General features: G+C 36.1%; 1 protein-coding gene across 2 annotated transcripts in view; it reads right to left on the bottom strand.

Annotated features, from left to right (window-relative positions):
- atrnl1b (attractin-like 1b) overlaps nt 1-21,566 on the bottom strand; it is a 422,410-nt gene that overhangs the window by 348,343 nt on the left and 52,501 nt on the right. For both annotated transcript variants that reach the window (XM_006630935.3, XM_015347888.2), the window contains exons 2-4: nt 11,908-11,991; nt 11,394-11,507; nt 6,283-6,411 (exon numbers count right to left, since the gene is read on the bottom strand). In XM_006630935.3, coding sequence (XP_006630998.1) covers nt 6,283-6,411; nt 11,394-11,507; nt 11,908-11,991 — 327 coding nt within the window. The remainder of the gene's footprint in view (nt 1-6,282; nt 6,412-11,393; nt 11,508-11,907; nt 11,992-21,566) is intronic.

Here is a 21,566-nt window from a genome sequence, read left to right as displayed (position 1 = left end):
TATGTGCATTATCTGAGAACAATGTCTCTTTCCATTCTACAGGAGCTCATTCTACAGGCTCTACAGGCTTAACATTACACACACACATAAACCAATGCCACAAAAAGAGGTTTTTGATGGTTCAATGACTATTGCAATTCTATTATTAACGCTCACCATAGTTTCAATGTAGAAACCGGCATTTGTACCATACCTGAAACAGTCAGTGATCTGAACTTGAGAGCTTTACTTTATGTGCCAGACGAAACCTTTTGCATATTGTATACAGTTACCTCCAGAGTTTGAAAGTTCTTGGAAGATGGAAGAGAAAGTCATTTAAAATGCAAATACATTCAGCATAAATTGAGGTAGTCAGTGCCGCAAGACTTCAAAGAGAAGTCATTATTCATTCACACAGTAACAATTGATTAGATGCTCTCTACTGTGCTTTTTGACTGTTTTATCAAATGATTTACTCCATTCACATCAACAGAAATTGAAATGTGTCTCTAAAAATAAAAAATACAGGAAATTGTAACAAGGAAAGGTTGAGTCTTAAACCTTTGCAAAACAGCAATGAAAAAATGTAATTCTTTTGTCTTTTTTTCTGGGACTGCCACAAAGCAAAACTTCTCAGCAATCTAAATATTGCAGTTGAAAACAAAATAAAGTTGCCACAATCATTTCTCTCTCATGTACTACTATACAATAAAACAACTTTGCTAATGCAGCTTTAACAGAGCCAGCTGTGTTTCCAGTATTTCTCTGCTAACTACTTCCATCACTTTGATTTTGTTAGGTCTAACAATTACATGCAAGCTAATACTGACTATCTTTTTTGTTTCCCGATTACACCATGATTTTAAATCTTTGTAAATTATACAGCTACACACCTGGTTTGTTAAGAGCTTCAGTGAAAGATAAAGTGTATAGGAACTGCACTTTATTTGCTGTTACATCAATCCACTACTCTTTCAACAAACTTTATATAACCGATTAATTGTAAAGTAATTATAAATTATTTATTTAAACTTATAAAGATGTGATATTGAAAATTTCTACCAATGTCACTTTAAAAAGAGGAAACAAACATTCAGTAAGTTTTAAACTACAGAAGTGATTTGCTGCCATCAACAAAACAAGATCCTCAGTTATTTTGTAAAAACTAGAATATTACCTCGTAATTAGGAGATAGCACATTCTTACGTACTGTATGTGATCATTATGCGACGCCACAACTGTCATAATATCTACATTATTATTACTGGACTTTCAGTTTACACAGTGAAACTGACTGCATGATACACTCATTCTTGTTTAAGGATGTGCGACTGTCCTGATGGTGATGATTGATTTCACATTAGGTACAAATTATAACATTTCATTATGACTAAACACCAGTGGAAAGTAAGTCTACAAACATTCTGCAGCCATGGACACTGTCACTAAACCCACAGTTCCTGCTGATTTCTCGAGCTTATACAGTAGCTGCTGTCAGCGCACAATGTTAACAGGTTGTTCATACGCTCAAATTATCATTGCTATCTCGTAATTATGAGATAATTTACTATCTTGTCATCACAAGATAGTTCTCTTGTTATTAAGAGATACAAGATTTTTTTTTGCTTAATAGCAGCAATGCACTTCTATATTAAACAACCACACTTATAGAGAAACCTAAAGTTAATTTCTACATTCTTTCATAGTTTAATCATGTTTGAACTTCAATTTTCTAAGTTCAAGGAGTCTGTGAAGTTATTGTGCAGGTTTTGACATTAAATACACAAACAAAGACACTGCATCAGGCCAAGTATCTACTGAGTTCCTGTTATGATCAGCATCAGTCACACATTTGACACACAAGTTGCGCTACCAGTGACAAAAACCAACATATCACAACAACTGACACATATTGCAAAGTATTCTGCTTAATAAGCAATGCTGAATCAAAATGCACATTTTTAAAATTCTGTCAACTTAACATTTTATTGTTAAAGAAAAGAAGTGCCAAGGCTGCAAGCAGTAGGCAAAAACAGGGGAATTTAAATGCCTGGCAATAAAATGTGCCCATGTATACTTCCAACAAAGCAATGTACTGCTATGCAGGGAACTACAGTGTCTGTCGATAAAGAGTCAAGATAAAGCAGCACTCCATTGACTCCACATTCACTCCATACCCACCTCCAGGTAGGATGCTGTTGAAAATATTAACCTTCATTTCATCACTTGAAAAAGAAAAATCACATCAGAACCACAGCAGAAAAAGTCACTCAAGTCTCTCGGTGGGTAATTTAAGAAGCGTTGTAAATACTGAATTACCCTCCCATACTTCACAGTGTTGCTCTGATTTCATCTGTATTTAATTGACTACAAAAAAACCCATCTAATTTATATTAGAGCTCCCTCCCTCAAGAAACAGACAAAATGAGAAAAAAAACTCAGATTAAATCTAAAATAAAGGTTGTTGGATTTTATTAATTATTTGAATTAATTATGAATTTGAGAAGTTCCTATAAGAAGCTACTCTGAAAACTACGTTTCTAGTGTCCATGAATCAGAATTTATGATACCTCTTTAATGTTGGATCTTATAGTCAGTATATCTTGCAGATCTCAGAAACAGAAATATCTCACATTACTACTTGTCAACTTTATTCTGGTGAAGAACACCAAAGGTGGCACAAAATGAGACTGTAAAATACTACCATATTTTAATATGCTTGGTGTGATGTGTACTGACACTGATCGTGGAATCCTGAAAATCTGAATTTCACAACGGACAGTTTTCTCAGATGTTTGTGAGGTGTATATTTAAAGCACACACACGAAGCTGTTTAATTTTATTGGTTATTTAATCTCTTATGTCTATCACCACAAAACTGCACTTTAAAAAAAAATGGAGACAATAAAACTTCTCATCTTAAGAGGGCCACAGATCTCCAAGCCCTTCCAAACAGTTTAGAAGACATTAAAACCAAACAAGGTTGTAATACCACTTTATCATCCTGCCCTTTTCATACCAATACCCTGGAAAACTTGAAATACCTGAAAGAATACTTCTTGTACTGCACCTCCAAAATAAATACAATTTTCTCATATCTCAGCTGCTTGTTCACACACTAACAAGATAAAAGAGCAATTTATCTCCATTGGGGATGTCAGTGGAACAAGTCAATGAACCCCCAATGAATTTCAATCTTGTAGCTTCACAGGTCATTGCTCTGAGGTTTCTCTATAGGGATCAATGAGCCTCTACACAGCACTGCCACCAACTAAGTACCCAGATAAAGGCTTGAGCAAGTGCAGATTTTACTAATAAAAGTAAGAAACCCCTAGTTTTCTTTCAATGGAGGGAACACAAATGCAGCACTAGCTACAGTACATTCTTTGAAGTTAAATTCATTAACTGATTTTATTTCAAGCTGCAATCCATACTGAAACTGTCAATTCACGCCTTTGATATTTCTCTGAAATCATATTTCATAGCAGCACACATAAATCAACAAAAAACCTGCCTCATCCAACAATTCCTGCTCCATGTCCAAATGCCAAGAGGAGCCCAATATATCAACAACTCAGACACACAGTTTCTGTCTTCACATCTGGGAATAAAACTGTCTTTAGGTTGTTCTGAACCACAATATAACAAAATATTTAACACCCTGTACAGTAAATTCTATATTGTGAAGTCAACCAGCTCGTTAACTTCAAAATGTCAATCAAGTATTGAAAATAGCCCTTTATACTGCATGTAACTGTCAATAAACCATTAAAGGTAAGCATCTTTAACTCCAATGACAGAGCAATATGCACATGCCATCAATCTGTCTTAAATTCATTTCTGTTTTGTCAATCTTTAAAAAGGCCATTAAGAACACCCCAACATTTTTTAAAAACTCCATTATGAAAATACCTGTATATATGTATATAGTATATAAGTGGTCAGAGACTTTATAGTCCATCAAGAGAGTGAAAGAACATCTTAATTCTGCTCTATTAGAATTACATACTTCACCAGATGGCAGATGTTTGTTTTTTTTCCAAACATCTGTCAATTGTGAAAGCCTATGCAGTGGAAGAAAATTGAGACTCCTACCTGCTCAAAAAATATCCCTAACCATGTAATAGGTATGACTTGAAGGTCACAGTGACAATTCTGCAATGGCATTGATACATTTCAATAGTAAGCATCTTAAAGGCCTCCAGTAGCTTCCTAGGAAATTAACTTAACTTCCTGAGACTACAATATAAGATTCTTTATAGCTGCTGCTATTTTGATATATGGTGCAGATATATTGTAAAAATCATTGAGATTGTTATGCACACAAGCATGTCTATTTGTGTGGATTAGATGGGTTCACTCCTATGATAAAATCACTTTATTAGCCATATACTGTACACATTTTTTTTGCATAAAGAATTAATCTTTTCGCATACCCCAGCTTGCTCTCCATGATTCACACAGACAGGGAGAGAAGTCTGGGGTCAGAGCACAGGGCCAGCTATTGTACAGCACCCCTAGAGCAACAGGGTTTAAGGGCCTTGCTCAGGAGCCCAACAGAGTAGGATTCCTCTGCCGGGATTTGAACCGCCAACCTTCCAGCCATAGGCGCAGATCCTTAGCCACAGAGCCACTGCTACACCCTAAGGTGCATGTGGTAGCTTTTAAGCACACGTAAATAAACTTTAGCACTCTTTACTATAACTAAACGGAACAGTAAGCAACAAGTTCTCAGCCGCCAGTGCAGTATACTTGTTTACACAGGCAATCAACCGGCAGATCCGGTCCAAGATCAAGCAACACTTTACAACAAACCACTATAACAACTATAACAGTGCATGAGTCCTTTACTGCTTTTAGCCATTAAAAAACTCTCCACCTGGCCAAAACAACATTGGGTAAGTTTTTACGCAGCAATGACTTCAGCTTGACTATTCCGATTTACAAAATAAAATGAGACAATGAAGCAACAGAAATTTACTGGAGCAAGTAAAAAATCATACTCCAGTAAACATTTTTTTAAAGTGCACTGTATAGCAAATCAACAGACAGGGATTAATGTAAGGTGGGGCATTAGGTTCTGGGACTCGGAAATGTAGTCTTCACAATCATATAAGAAATATTTTATAAAAATATAAAAATAAATATAAAAAATATTATTTAATACAATTACAGTGCACAAAACAAAAGCAAGACACTTAATGCAGTATTACAGGCATTGCTATAAACAACTTTCATAGTATTTATTACACTATAAATAACTTTACACTTCTACCTATTTACTGAATATCACACATTTATGACTATGGTATGGTAATGCACAGTGTATGAGTGTTAAACTGAAGATGTCTATTTGTTTTTACGACTAGACATAAAGGTATAAAATTAGTTTAAGCTGTCTGTTCCAAATGATGTTTTCTGACTCTATTTCCAAAGCTCCAGGCTATAGGAACCGACTTGTTTGTAAGTATAGCAGCAATGTACAGTATATTGCGAACCGGTGATGAAGACCCAACATACAGTGAGGCATTACTGCTCATATTACTTTCTACAGGTACCTACAATGACTAACTAGTTTAAATAATTGTACTTATTTAAATTGTTAAAATTATCATTATGCAATTTTAACGGACATACACACATCACACATACATCCACATATCCAAAACAAAAGAGTCCTTTCACTATCCTGCATTTTTGTAATAATAAGTAACACATTTTGGCCAATGAAATGCCAGCTGGAGAACAAGAGTAATTACTGGTCATTTGCTGGAATAGAAAATCAAGTCTCTAATGTTACACAATTTGAAATTTTACAAAATGAAATGTCTTGGCATGACAGGACAAGTTTTACTAATTTAATGCCTTAAGAAAAGTTAAATGTCTTAACAATAGTGTGGTGCATCCTCTTTGAAGTATAGACATTGAAACTGATGTGCAACACATGTGGGTCAGACACTCTTCAACAAATATTGTTGAATAACATTAAATTGCATTAATGTGCATATGAAAACGGCACAAACATCTTGATACTTTGCCAAAAGACCCAAACAAGTGGCTCTAGACCAAATCTGAGCAGTTAAGTTAAACAGTTAATATTCAAGTGGGGTGCTGTCAATGTGTTCTGTCCCAAAGGAACATGTTGTTTTTTTCCCTTCTTTTCAGTGTGAAATTTACCTTTTACATTTGTAGTTCAGAATTATGTTTACCCAAAAGGTTCATAATCAGAAACTGCCAAAGCAGTGAAATCAATACTCTTCTTTTCTTACCAAAACATTATCTAACTGTGAATGGGATACTTACGAGTAAAATATATTAAATCCAGTTAAATTGTAGGCAGCATCACTGAAAAAGTGCAGCAAAGCATAGCCAGATGTGGTAACGACTTCAGGCACCGTTTCATTCCCTCGCACCTCTGGGACTATAAGACCACTGGGGAAGAATAAATACAAACACAATTAGAACACAAAAAAAAGTTATTAACCACAGAGCTCCCACTGCAAGGGTATTATAAGTGTTAAATATTTTGGCCCACTTTTGTTATTTCCTCCTGGGAGCACCAATGCACAATTTCGAACAGAAACTAGATACAGCAGGATTAAGGAGTGCTCATTATATAGGTCTATCAAGGACATTAAACCTCTCTTTTGGAAATAGGAAATTTTTCATTTATTAATCTATGATAAACCAGTCACTGTGTGGTAGCACAGTGAAGGCTGTGAACTACTAACACTGCACAGAGCCGTGTTTAACTTTAAAAGTTGTTGGCAATGGGAGTAATACCCCCAAATACACACTCCTTAAATTAATGTCCAGTTCAAGCCTTGCTTCTAAAGTCGGTTTTGGTCACTATAAAACAATGGAGGCAAAAGTCACTGAGAATTTGAATGTGCACAAGCACAAGCATTTTTAAAAATTAATAGAAATTGCTCTCTTATTCCGAAACTGTCGGATGGCAAAACAGCTGGTATGGAGATTTCTAAACATGGTAGGCTAGTGGCGATTTTTAAAAGACAAACTAAATTAAAACAGATTAGATTTAACAACAGAATGAGAGTAACCATGGCTCTGAATCCATTCCTTTATGGTGAGGCAATTAATTATAACAGAAAGATTAGTGAATTAGTAGTTTAATGAATCTCTGCACACCAAGGGGATTTATGCAAATAGATCAAAAACAGCATAATAGGCCTTTAGAATTACTGCATTTTCTGCTCATTACCCCAGTACTAATTAGAGCTCAGGAAAAACTAAAATTGTCTCTTAATTTTTCAGGACTTGGAAATATGTATTTAATTTTTTTTTTTTTCCCCATCAAGAGACAGAGCTGAGCTGCTAGTCTTTTGGTCTTTCTGTATGAGAGCTGAATGAAATGCAGTATGCTATAAGGAACACTCCAGAATACATGTAATATGTTTTAAGTCAAACTTAACTCAAGCTTGAGAAATAAAACTTAACTCAAGCTTGAGAAATACCTCTAGCATGTTTACAGCCCTATTACTCTTCAAAACCTTTATTGATGTGGCCAATATACTGTACTTTTATTGACTTCTTCAAATTGACCCTTTTTGTAGCTGAGCCCTCTTTCTACTATGCCCCAATATTTGGATGCCAGAATTAAATTTTCTTCCTCATTTTCAACAAAACTCTAAAATGTCCACTTGTTCTGGTATCATACGTTTTATACAGTGTTAATCATGCTAAAGCGCTTTCAAGCACTGTACTCAGAAGGACAAGGTGATAAGTGCATGAGCATGATAACTCTACTACCAAATCAGTGTTATCAAAAAAACTTTATACTACACAAAAAAAGATTCAGCATTCCTAATGTCTAAGTGCAATGCTGTCTCCACAAATTAGGGAAGGAGCAGAAATAATGGTTCTATCCCATGTTGAGCTTATTAGTCATTCACTTCATTTCAAAATGTATTTTCTCAACACGCTTTACATTTTAATTGTAAAAATTGTATTGGCCTATATTGCATTGGCAATTCTGAAAACTGGCAGGTATAATTTATGCCTGGCTTGGGAATGGAGAGCCTATTGTAAAAGCTTTTTTAGCATAAACTCTTAAACTACCACAAATGTGCCTTAATTTATATTGATGAATATGAAAGGGTATGATTCTGACAGATTCTGTTAATCTGCAAGGAACAGAATCAAGAATTAAAACAACACTTCTGAATTTAGTAAATTTGCTGGAGCCTCAATCCACCAGATGATGAGCAGATGGAAAATAAATTGGAGGCTATTAAACAGCCATGATGGACAGTTAAGATGTTTAAATGGGTTACTACAGTCCTAATTTCTCAGACCAGTGATTAAATCTTGTTAACAAAATAAATTAAGATAGTATCTAATAATTTTACAAATTCCGAATTAAGCACAAAACTATGAACTTTGTGAAAGTACTGTATAGTTGTTATGCTGTCACAATTGGTCTCACCACAGGCTAGAGAAAGAGTTTGCACAAATTTCAACATAAAGCAGCCTGTCCTTCTCACTGGTCACAGTCAAGACTAATGTAAGATTCGAGCAAATAAGTACAGGTTGTGCAGCAGACATTTACCGCAAGTTAACAATTTGTCGGCAACACTGTCGTGAAATCTAGAGCAATATTTTAGATTAATAGAGCTGTATTCACAAGCCTGCTTGTTCACAATGTATTAGGACTGCTTCACACCACAAAATTATTCTGTATAGCAGAACATGACACTGCACATACCTGGAAATTTTGTCTATTGTTTGACGCAAATTTGAGATTTTACATATTACTGAGAATAATTTACTTTAAATTGTATGTTGTGATCCTAAGAACAACTCTGGAGCCAGAAGTTCTAAAAACAAGGATTATTAATCTATGAACCACTTCACAAGTTACTGGATCAATATAATACTCATAATGGATTATTAGTATTCCATTATAGAAAACTAATGGATGATATCCATCATAGGCATCCAAGTACTGATGTGATACAAGATCTGAGCTGAGCACTAAAAAATCTGGCAGCTACATATGGAACAAGACTGAACTTTCTTTAAGTGTTAACAGTTTTGCAACAATTTGCTCCATGGTAATAATTGCATAATATTTCTTCCCACATTTCCAATTTGGACCCATAACAAATCAAATGCAAGGTCAAACACTGTGGTCTTTCTATCTGTGGCAAATCATAAATGCATGACTGGTTTGAAGTCAAGGCTTTATATACATGGCAATTTCAACCACTTGCAATACTTACAGTTTTCATTAAAATTGCTGATTATGTTTATGATATATGTACAGTGCCTTGACAAAGTATTCAGACCCTTGTAGCTTTTGTTTACACTTTGTTGTGTTGATATACTGTACTACCTACTCCACACATTCAAAGCAAAAAACAAAAACATAGTACCTAGCAAATAACGAAAGAAAAATGGAGAAGTTACAATTGCCTAAGTATTCAACACTTTGTAATGGCAATTCTAAGTTAGTATAGACACACAAAGTTACTTTAATGAATCAGCAAATTAACTGAGAGGCCTCTGTATACAATAAAAGTGGTTCTCATGTTTTCAGGAGAAAATGTCCTGTCTCTGTGTGGTTCTTTAGTCATGCAGTGAATTTCAAACTTACATACTAAGAGAAGGGTACAGAAGCTATTGAGGTCTCTGAATATCCCTGGCAACACAGTCCAGTCAATCATCAAGAAATGGAAATGGAAGGTCCATTTTACCACTTAAACACTACATAGATCAGACTGTGCCTACAAGCTGAGCGGTGGGCAAGGATGAAACCAGAGAGGGCCAACTACAACTTTGAAAGACCTATAGAGTTCAATAGCTGAAATGGGAGAAAAAGTCCAGGATCTAACAATATGTAGAACAGGTCACAAAACTAGACTGTATGGCAGTGACAAATCCATCTTAAAAACTGCACAGAGTTTGCAACAAAGCATTTAAGAGACACTGCAATCTTTTTTTTCTGGACAGACAAAATTATTTTATGTGTAATGCAAAACATTAGATGATTTCCATGTGCAAAACCAATACAGCACTTCCATCAAATCAACACCATCCTTACTGTCAAGCATGGTGGTGGCAGCATCATGCTTCACAACAGCAAGAGACTGAAAGCTTGTTAGAACGTGAAGGAACAAATGGATGTAGCAAAATAAAGGCTAAGAGTAGCCTGTTTCCATCTGCTAAAGATTTAAAACTGGGACAAAAATTTGCCTTTCATCAAGACAGTGATCCAAAGACCAGGCCACAGCTACAATGGTGTGACTTATTCTTTCAGAGGCCCAGTCCTGATTTGAATCCTATTGAGAATCCATGGAAAGAATAGAAAACTGCTGTCTATAGTATTCCTAAAGCAACTTTAGTGAGCTTGAGAAAATCTACTAAGAATGTGCAAACAAGTTACCAAGCCAGTATGTAAAGTTGGTAGACACTTAAAAACATCTGCAGCAGTAATTCCTGCCAGCATTACTATCACCAAATACCAAGTTCACCGGTCTGAATACTTATGAAGTCCAGAAATTTAGATTTTCTCTATTTAGGTTTGGCTGATGTTCAATGTAGCCTAGCTTTCTCTTAGAAGCCTTTCATTTAATTCAGTTTTTGAATGACGTTTAAAACATGCTCATGCATCGTTTTGTAATTTCACAGAATGGGACGCCACGGGAAGGATCTGAATACCTTTGCAATGCAAAGTAAATACTGTATGTGCACTGATGATATACAAAATTATAAAATCAAATTTAAGATGCACTGTATGCAAAACATAAGACATGAATCAATGCTGGACAAAATATTTTTTTTGAAATGCAGTGAAATAACATTGAGCTACAAACTGCTACAAAGGTGTGTATATCCTTATTTTTGAGAAAAACTAACTTCCCTTATGGTACCATCTCATCACAACAGCACACAATTACCTAATGAGTCAAAAGAATCATTCAACTGTTTCTTGGCTGCATTATTTAGAATAAATGAAATTTAAAACAAATATGCAGAAGTTCAGCAGAAAATAATATGTAACAGATGTTTTATCTCGATTATCTTGACAACACTGAGTGGTGAAACATGAAGTTAACCAAGATAGCCACTTGTAGAAATTACAGATGTAAATTTCTATCAAGTTGAGGGACTGAAATAGTACAGAATCAATTAATAACACCCGTCTCTAATGACTCCATAGTACTCATTGTAACACTAAGATGACTATTACACATCATCACTAGCTGTGGATGAGAGAACCAAACAGCTGCCACAGTCAAGCACATACTAAAGTACTTTGTTTGCACTGAGAGCAGCAGAAAGACCTGGAGAAAAATAATATCAAAAAGAGTTAAGCTGGAGTATGTACATTAAGTATCTTACTTTGTAGATAGAACAATTCACAGTAATATAATTAAAACAGTCATACTTACCTAAACACTGCTATCAAAGGCGCATATATAGAATCCCCATCATATACATACATGTGGTCCCAGCTACATTCTGTAGCAAAATGGTTAAACCGTAACCTTAGAACAGCATTTGGACTGAAAATGGCAAAATAAAGAAAAATTAGTGAAAGTCATATGGCTTACTTAAATCCTCTTATAGTACACAGAACAAAAACATACTGTTCATTTTATCCTCACCATAAGCATTTAATGTTACAGTACATTACACTAGAACTTACAAGCACTTATGTGCTGTATGCCCAGTGCATATTAAGCACATTGATCCGTACTGAATCACAGCTTCAATGAATTGAAAAATAGTTGTAATTATTTAATCTACAAGAGCACTTTGTTACTAACTCACAATTCTGGTTTGTGCAAAATATATCCAAAAGGTAACACCAACAGATTTTTCCATTCAACAAATTGCTAGAAGCAATATTTACAATTTTTGCTTTCCTACAGGGATAATTTCTAAATTTAAGACAATACTTACTACCCCTCAATCAGCCAGGTACACTTTGTTTTGTATTTATAATTGATCGGTCCATCTGTTAGATAACCCGATGGCTCAGTTAACCTGAAAAAGACAGAAAGGGACAATGCTAATACTTCACTTTTGATTTTACAATGTATGGAATATATCTTTTGTTTTTTACAATGGAGACTGTTCAGAAAGACAAAAATAATAAACATTTTCACAAGAAAAGAGAAATGAATTGCATGAGAACACTGTTGTCCAGCTTTACAGTCCACTGTTCCACATTATGACAGGTTGGGGAAAAGCAGATTCTAAGATTTAAAATACAGGTTTCAGGCCTTAGCGAAACGCAGATCAATGTTTTTTTGACAGGTGACAAGGCATGGTACTTGCAGTATCATTAAAACAAAACACTGCACACAAAGCAGGTGGGACCTGCTGTATACATAACAAAAACAGTCAGCACATTGACACATCTTAGACAATTCAGGGCTTTGAGGCACAGAAAATCATAATCCACACTCTTCAACTTCAGCAAGCAAAATATCTGTCAATAGTGTCCGTTGCTGCCACCTTCGCTGCTTTTTAACCTGATTTCATTACATTTCAGAACTTACACAAAGCTGTGCTAGGACAACACTTTGGAATTGTACTCTAAAATTATTGGTACACTTGTTCTACAAAAATTGTAATACAGTAGGTATTTTCCATTTTAAGGCCTTGCTAGATTTCATTTTTTTCTTGCAAACTGTTTACAGTAAGAGTTCATTAGATTAAGTAACAGTTGGAGCTGCATTAGCATATTCAAAAGACATCTGAACAGAAAACACATTCCTACAGAACATCCCATCTGCTATATACTAAATTCCTTTATTTAGAGATCAGTAAGGGAGAACCAGAATACGGACCTAGTGTAAAACTGCTACATGTCTGAAGCAAAGATACAAAACAAAGATATGGTTTATCCTCAAGAGCAATTTTTCCCAAGGTAGCACAACAAAAGTGAATTCATCAGTGAATTCTGCTACAGTAGAGTATTATAAGGCATGTAATACCTCAACTGGAAATAATAACTTATAACCCATGCATACCTTCTAACCAGCCCACATGCTGGTATTCTAAGTAATTCAAAGATATACAAGAAAATACTGTTTTGCAAGTACAGGTCAGTCAGCCCATCTAAGGCTGAAGTTTTCAAATACACTGATTTGTTCACAGTTTAGTTTGGACAGCTTCCTGAGTCCCTGCATCTCCAAAGCATTGTGATTTATTCTATGTTTTATTTATTCTAGGATAATTCTGGATGGAAGAAAAGGTTCAGTTTTGCTTTCTCACATACTAGTTGCCAAGTTTTAAATGTTGAAATATCTACTGGGTCCATCTTATTAAATCCCTTTATAATTTTGAAAACCTTCCTTCTTCAACATTCTCTGAGCTCATCAAGTTCTGGAATATGTCTTGGTGTTTTTCTTTGATCTTTCTCTGCAGCTTCTATAGCCTTCCTGTAATGTAGACACCATGTACACAATATTCCAGATACAGTCTCAGTAACACTATAACCTTTCTTGATTTGTGTTCTACTTTTTTCCACTATCTAGGCACTTTTTGCTTTTTTTCTTGCTTCAGAGAATTGCCTTGATACTGACAGTGACAAATCTACCACCACACTTGTATCTTTTTCCCACTGAGCACTTTCTATTTCTGTGCCAGGATACTGTATATGCTTTACATTTTTCTTACATGTACACACAACTTCACAATTTAGATTTATAGCATGTATTGTATCTGGTCATTTTTTAGACTTGTAGACACTAATTGTATGCTACTTCTTAAACTTTGTTCACTTTGTAGCAAATTTAGTAGTAGTACACTTTACAACAACAAATTTGTACTCCAATCTAATTGAAAATGAAAACACTTTCTCACGCGTTTCTAAATTCTGCAATACAAGACCAAATAGTAATTCTGGATGCTTGTCTCCAAGTTTGTGTTGCCTTTTTTTATACATTCAGTTTACAGTAATATTTGAGCTGCATGCAGATAAGTATTAGAAAAACAGAAGTAATTTTTATAAAGTACATTTATCATAAGACTACAGGACACAGTTTTATTCCTATTAGTAATAGGATTAATAATAATTGCTTACACTTATATAGCACTTTTCTGGACATGCCACTTAAAGTACTTTACAGGTAACGGGGACTCCTCCACCACCACAATGTGCAGCATCCACCTGGATGATGCGACGACAGCCATAGTGCACCAGTACACTCACCACACATCAGCTACCAGTGGGGAGGAGAGCACAGTAATGAAGCCAATTCATAGATGGGGATTATTAGGAGGCCATGATTGGTAAAGGCCAATGGGGAATTTGGCCAGGACGCCGGGGTTACACCCCTACTCTTTTTGAGAAACACCCTGGGATTTTTAATGACCACAGAGAGTCAGGACCTCAGTTTTATGTCTCATCTGAAGGATGGTGCCTTTCTTTAACAGTATAGTGTCCCCATCACTATGGTGGCTTGCCAGTTGGGAGTTGCAGGGTGATATGGCAGCTGGTCATATTACTAAGTGCTTTTATTTAGGTGAAGTTCAACTGCTATAAAGCTACAGCACAACTTTGAATAAAACACAGCAGCTGAAAGTAGGGTTTCATATTAATGGCACACAGTAATCCTTTAAGTCACTGAGGAACTTAAGCAACTGGACTGTATCTGCAGTACTGTGAAGCCTTCATGTTAACATATTTAACAATATGGTGAAAAGAGAAGAGAGAAAACAACGTTTCGGCTGTGAAGCCTTCCTCAGGTGTGAACCTATTACTTGTTCTTTTGCAGACTATGCATGCTGACGCAGCTACCCACCTGAACCTATTTAACAATATAGTTCTTTTTCATTCCATTCTTAATTCAAACTTGCTTTATTTCGACATTGACTAATATTGTGAACAGGAGACATAAAAATGATGTCAAAACGAAAGGATATATTTTATCATCAGGCTATTTATTGGGGGCAGAAGTGGTAACCATTTTTTTAATTATTTTTCTTTAAATTGGATTTGGCTCGTTTAATAAAATATTCTTGAATGTACAGTCTAGATAAAATCAAAACTTCAGTCAAACAGGCAATGGGCAATTTCTAACCTGGTGCTTTGATTTTGTTTTGTCATCTGTGCTTGGCGGATGATTTTAAGGTTTAAATTAATCCAGCTGTAGATGGAAGCTGGAATTTACACACAGAAGTGACAGCAGTACGTGCCTTCACTTGATGATGAATGAAATGGCTATACACAAGACATCACATTCAGACCTAATGTCTTTAATGATTAAACTTCCTACAAAGCATTAAAAATAACTTAAATTACTTTAATAGACAGGTCAACACACTCTTTCACAGCAAAGTACTCAATCGGAAATAATGCACCCACCCACGGAAAGACAAGGCAGCTTTTAAATCTTTGCTGGAACTAGCATCTTTTCTGTTGGACTTCCCTTTTATTCCATTTTGACTCTTAATTTGACTCTTACAGCTGTGCCAAATTAATTCATGAAGCATTGTAGATACAATTCCCTCACTCATTTCTGCAATTGCACACATAGTTGAATTATATTTTTCTTACTTTTTCCCCAGCCTAAACTGTGGGGGATGGGGGTGGGGAAGGGGAAGACTGCTTTATCACAAACATATAGGGGTGGGGAAAAAAAATAACATCCTTATGGCTTTTGTAGGGCACCAAAATTACCCTTTTGAAAATAATGAACTGAGTTGGCAACAAAGGCAGTAACACCAGTATGAACTAACGGTCTAGTACCCTACCCTTTGAAGCAAACTCCAGAGTTCTACTTCAATATTTTCAAGATGTTTAAATTGCCAATTAATAAGAATGATTTGAAATGTGTGGCCCAGCACAAAACCTGTTAGAAAACGAAACATTGTCTTTTTTCTCAATCCGTCCCTCTTGAATTTACTCAGAATTAATTAAACCTGTCATTTATATGAAACAGGGGAGCTACTGAATGCTTCATTAAATAAATGAGTATAATTTTCAATTTGAAGACTTCAATAAAGCTCACAGTGTATTTTAACTACAAAAAAATACAAATTGCAATATAATCTAACTAGAAAATGATAACATCCATCTCAGAAAATAAATTCCTAATCTGAATTTGTATTCTTGCTCAACTAATTAAAAACCTACTTCCACTCTCTACAGCAGTAAGAACAGGAGAAGGTGTAGAAAACAATTATAAATACATGCACTATTTTGCCATTAAAATCTGATATCAATTAATAAAAGATGGAAAAGATTAAAAGGCCCCAGATATTTTCCTGCAAAATTGAAGGGCAAGTAGGATGGCTGAGTTCTTCTCACACATTTTACATTTGCTGTGGTTAGATGAACTCTGTAGGTAAGACATTAAATTGCCCAATCATTATAAAAAACAAAAAAGACATGAAAGCTGATCAGATCAAGGGGTTCTGAAAACTGATGATCCTTTAGATTTTATTCAGCACAGACCAAGTACTGTACCTTGTCTACAGGATAATTGGCTTTAGTTTCACAGCACTGTGAAAACTGTTCTGAACCCAAGGCCTAGCCAATACATCTCATTGAAGAGCGGAACAGTATAATTAGCTCAAGTCTCGCTATTGTGTTTGCAAACCCCAGGAACATGTCTTTGGTTCATGCCATCATCTTACAGAGACCTTTTAATGAAGAGCGACCTGGCCATCCAAAAAAGAAATTTGTTTGGGGACGTTTGGCTAATAATTGATCTAAATAATAATCGATCAACAATGTTTTAAAAATACATTACAGCCAACACCAACTGTGCAGTAATGTCTTCCACAGAACAAACACAACCATTCCTAGTCATGAAGAAAGCCATAAAGCTGTGGGTAAATTCTCTATATGGGACTTCAGTGCATTTTGTAAAAATTCAGATAACTGCAGAGTTAGAAACACTGTAACTGATTACAGTGAGCAGGAGCACTGTAACTGATACACCTCCTTAATGATTAATGATAGTCCACAAAGATCAAAGCATTGCTATGTAGAAATAGCTGCGATATTCAGTTAAGAGGGTAAATGAGTTTTATTCTCACTTTAATCTGAATAATGATTTAGATTATAATCCAGATAAACACGCTTAGTCTTCAACCACACCTTCCCTCAAATAAATTGTCGTCAACAGTCAGCACAGGAAATTTAATCATAAAGAAACAAAACATATGATGGGCAAAACATTTTTGTGGACTGAACTCTTAAGTCTGAAGTGTTCTAAAAGCAGGCTTTGGTCTAAAAGTAGGTGAACGTTTGTCTATGCCACTTATTTCATTTTTATGACCAGCAGAGACCACACACACAGTTCAGCACTCACTGCCTCAGCCCACAACCCAGTGAAGGGGCCTTTCCCAGTGTTATCAGCTGAACAAGGACAACAGCAGTGCAGCACCCGTCTCAAACTATTTTTTTTCAAGGAAATGTCTGTCACAGTGTCAACTGGCTTCCTTTCACTCGTATTATGCAAACAAATCAGGTCCAAGAACGTGTTCAGCATTTGTTTTAAAAACTGTTTAAGACTAAATCAACACACCAATAGACAGAAAGCCTTTTATTCTCTACAGAGTGTGCAACAGCTACTGAGTCATTTTTGTGCAATTCTGGCCTTTCTTGCAAACAAGAAACTTTGACAAGAAGATGACAACTGGTATTTTTTTCTTAGGTATAAACTCCACATCTTAAACTCATGTAGTTTCCTAATCTTTATAAACATATGCATTATGTTTCCAAAAGTATTCAAAGACTGAAGATCAAAGTAGTAGGTAATAACACAATGTGTATCCTAAGCTTTGTGTTGGCCCATAATGATGAAACTCAGGAATATGTGCACATAACACATTAACAACAATGTGTCTTTACATCATCTAATAAAGAGATACACCAGATACACTGTATCTGTAGATACACCAGAATGGGACCCAGCTATGCCAACATTTTTGTCGGCTGGGTAGAAGAACGCTTCTTCGCTTCCTACACTGGCTATGTCCCTGACCTCTACAAACGATATATCGATGACTGCGTCGGTGCCGCCACATGCTCCAACGATCAGCTTGAATTCTTCCTGCACCATTTCACCAACTTCCACCCGTCCCTCAAATATACGGTTAACATTTCTTCCACCACTCTTCCGTTTCTAGACATCCACTTGTCTATCAACTACCCCCGACTGTCCACTTCAGTTTATTACAAACCCACGGATTCACACAGCTACCTCCTGTACAGCTCATTTCACCCCAACCACACTAAAAACTCTCTTCCTTTTTCACAGTTCCTTAGGTTACGACGATTATGCAGCGACGACATCGACTTCGAAAACCAAGCCCTCGAAATGTACTCATTTTTTATCAACAGAGGATACCCCAGCAGTGTGATTGACAGGGCCCTTGCCCGAGCCAAAAACACCCCCCGGACCATCAACCCGATCAGGAACTCCCGCCGTAACAACCGCATTCCTTTGGTGCTTCCTTACCACCCTAACACACTTCCTATCCCCAGGACCATTAACCAGAACTTTTCCATCCTACAGGATGATCCCTCCATTGGGGCCCTCTTTTCTGATCGCCCTATCATCTCATATCGCCGACCACCTAATCTGCGTAACCTCCTTGTCCACAGCTCCTTTGACCGCCCTCAGCAACCATCCACACCAGGCACTTTCCCTTGCAAAAGAGCTCGCTGTATCACCTGCAAGTACACAGCCACCACCACACTCATTCAAGGCCCCTCAGGACAATTCCGGATCACCCAGACAGCATCTTGTACCTCCAGCAACCTTATTTACTGTATCTCTTGCAGTAAATGCCCAGCCATCTACATTGGGGAAACAGGAAGGAGACTCGGAGACCGCTTCAGAGAACACGTCAGGGCTGTGAAGATTAAAGATCTCTCCAAGCCCATTGTTTCTCATTTCACCTCTGACGGCCACGACCACTCTAATCTCTCCGTCTGTGTTCTCAAAGACGGTTTTCCGAACTCATACATCAGAAAGACCACCGAAACTAAAATTATTCTGCAGCTAGGATCACACATTCTCCCTTCCCTTAACGACAGACTACTGTTCTTTTAAATTTTCTCCATTCATTGGAAGTTTCATTTCACACCTCTCTGCACCCATTCTGACTTCACACCTCTTGATTGGCCTCTCTTTCTGTCCCCTGCTCCCGCCTCTCACTCCTCCTCCCTCTCAACCTTTGTTCTCCCGCTACTTTACCTTTGCCTACTGCCCTGTCTCTCTCACACCTGAAGAAGGCTCCATGGCCGAAACGTTGTGTTCTCTTTCTTCTTTTTTTCAGCATGGAATAAACCTATTACTTGTTCCTTTGCATCATCTAATAAATGCTACTCCTGATTTAAAATCTACAAAGCCTTCTCTTTCCTTGGTAGGATAATTTCTCAAATCTATCCAATAAGGCACAGAAGTAGAAAAGATAACTAACAACAACTCTGCACTCAAAAAGGGACAATGTTTTCAGTATATTAAGTCAAATGTGATCATGCACTTACAGTATACATGAAATATACAGATCTACATTTGAAACGGTGCCATTGCTTTGACTACAACTATTTGATTAGGTTAATTTCATAGCTCAGCAGAAATGCAAAAATTTCATACCAACTCGATTACACAGCTTTACGACTTTTCAGATTTCTTACCGACCTTAAATAAGGAGTAATGGCTAACAACTGTAGACATTTCCACTTAAATACATAACGGCCAAGATCACACTGATCTCTCCCCTTCTGTGTTCTCAAAGAAAGGCTTCCCCACTCCTATTGCAGAAAGACATCCAAAACCAAAACTATCCTTAAACGAGGATCACACCACCACCCCTCTCTCAACGACAGTCTCGCTTCCTTCTAACCCTCTCTATTCATTTGCAGGTTTCAACTTCACACCTCTACTCACCTCTCTCAACTTCACACCAACTGAGAGTGCCCACTCTGCTTCTCTAATGCTCCCATATCCTCTTCACTCCTGGCTCTTGTTCCCCCATGGTTTATTAGCTGCCGACTTTCCTCTCTTTCAACCACCCAAAGAAGGCTCCACAGCCAAAACGTTGTTTACTATCTTCTGTTTTCAGCATGGAATAAACCTTTCCTTGTTCACTTAAATACATGTTTAGCGAGACACTAAAAAGAACACAGTGACAACTTTTATATTTTCCTAAACTGGTTGTGCAGTCCCTGTATTTTTCATAACCCAGTCCACTGAATAATAGATCACGTTACAGTTTATTAAAATAGAGCAGGCTTCGATTTTAGAGGATACTTTCAGGATATTGATCTCCCACTGACAACTCACTTTATCTTGGAGGAAATCCACACATTTCCTTCAGTTAAACAATGTGTGTATTTTTATTCTCGCCATATACCATGGAGAAAAATCAGTTCTTCGGCCTGAATACAAAGCAAAAATGAAGATGGCTTTCAGAATTTGCTACTGCACTTGAAAACCAGGATTCTTGAAATTACCATTGTTACCGATCTTAATTCTCATTTGTTATTTTTATTCTTAATAGGGATCTTGCAAATATTCCAGCAGAATGCTTTATAAACACATCAGAGACAACAGTGAAGCAAGGAATTTCTTTATTTTTTCTTCAGTAACAGCTAGATAATTGCTCATTACACAGTTAATTTCTGACAACCACAACACATTTAACAGAAAATCCTGAATACCAGCAAACTGCAACACAAACAGTAATACTAATAATGAATAAATTGAAGTGAAATTATACTTTGACAGTGTATGATATTTTAAATTGTAAACAAAGCTTCTCACAATACCTTTACACGGTTTCTAAACTGTGCTGAATTCAAAACATCCAACTCAAAAGTGCAAATGCATTTGTATTAGTATTATTGTATTATTAAGATTGTATAAACATTATATTAATCTAAAAATAGTGAATGTTTTTTTTAAGGCAAATCAAAATGATGCAAACAGTGATACAAACCAAATTTACCATCTCTCTCTCTTAGGGCTAAAAGTTACAAATTAATATTATTTCTAGATATTTTCCAAAATGAAGAAAAAAACCTTCCCACAAATAGGCCATTTCACCTGGAATATTGATAAGAACAAAGAAGGCATGGTAGGAAACTGAACAGTGAAAGAGCAGTCAGATGTTTAAATTATTTACAAAGTATCAATTAATATTTAATAATGTTTCACTGCAGAGGTCTACCAAATGGTCAAAAAACAACTTAATTATCAATCAGGTTTCTTGATTTTACATGCAACATTAAAATACTCTAAAATTATATTTAAAATATGATGGTCATTTAAGACCATCTAGAACATGATTCACTTAAGTCGAAGCACAGGAAAAATCAAAATGACTTTTACATTAAAAAAAACCCAAACCAGACAGAGCAACCTTTCAACATCGCATTATGTCATTGCAAAACTAATTCCAAGAAACTTAATGCAAAGTCACAAACCTTCCTTCTAAGAATGAAGGAGTGACAGGAATCATATCCCATATAAAAATGCAGTGCAACCAACAACACAGGACAAGCACCAGAGGCTTAAAAGCTACATCACAAACCTTTTGTATGTACGGAAATATCACCTACAAATATTTGCATTAAAAATATACATACA

Source organism: Lepisosteus oculatus, chromosome 4, assembly GCF_040954835.1.
Source record: "Lepisosteus oculatus isolate fLepOcu1 chromosome 4, fLepOcu1.hap2, whole genome shotgun sequence".
Taxonomy (NCBI): Eukaryota; Metazoa; Chordata; class Actinopteri; order Semionotiformes; family Lepisosteidae; genus Lepisosteus; species Lepisosteus oculatus.
The sequence above is the reverse complement of the archived record's forward strand: the minus strand, read 5'-3'. Positions and strand labels throughout refer to the sequence as shown.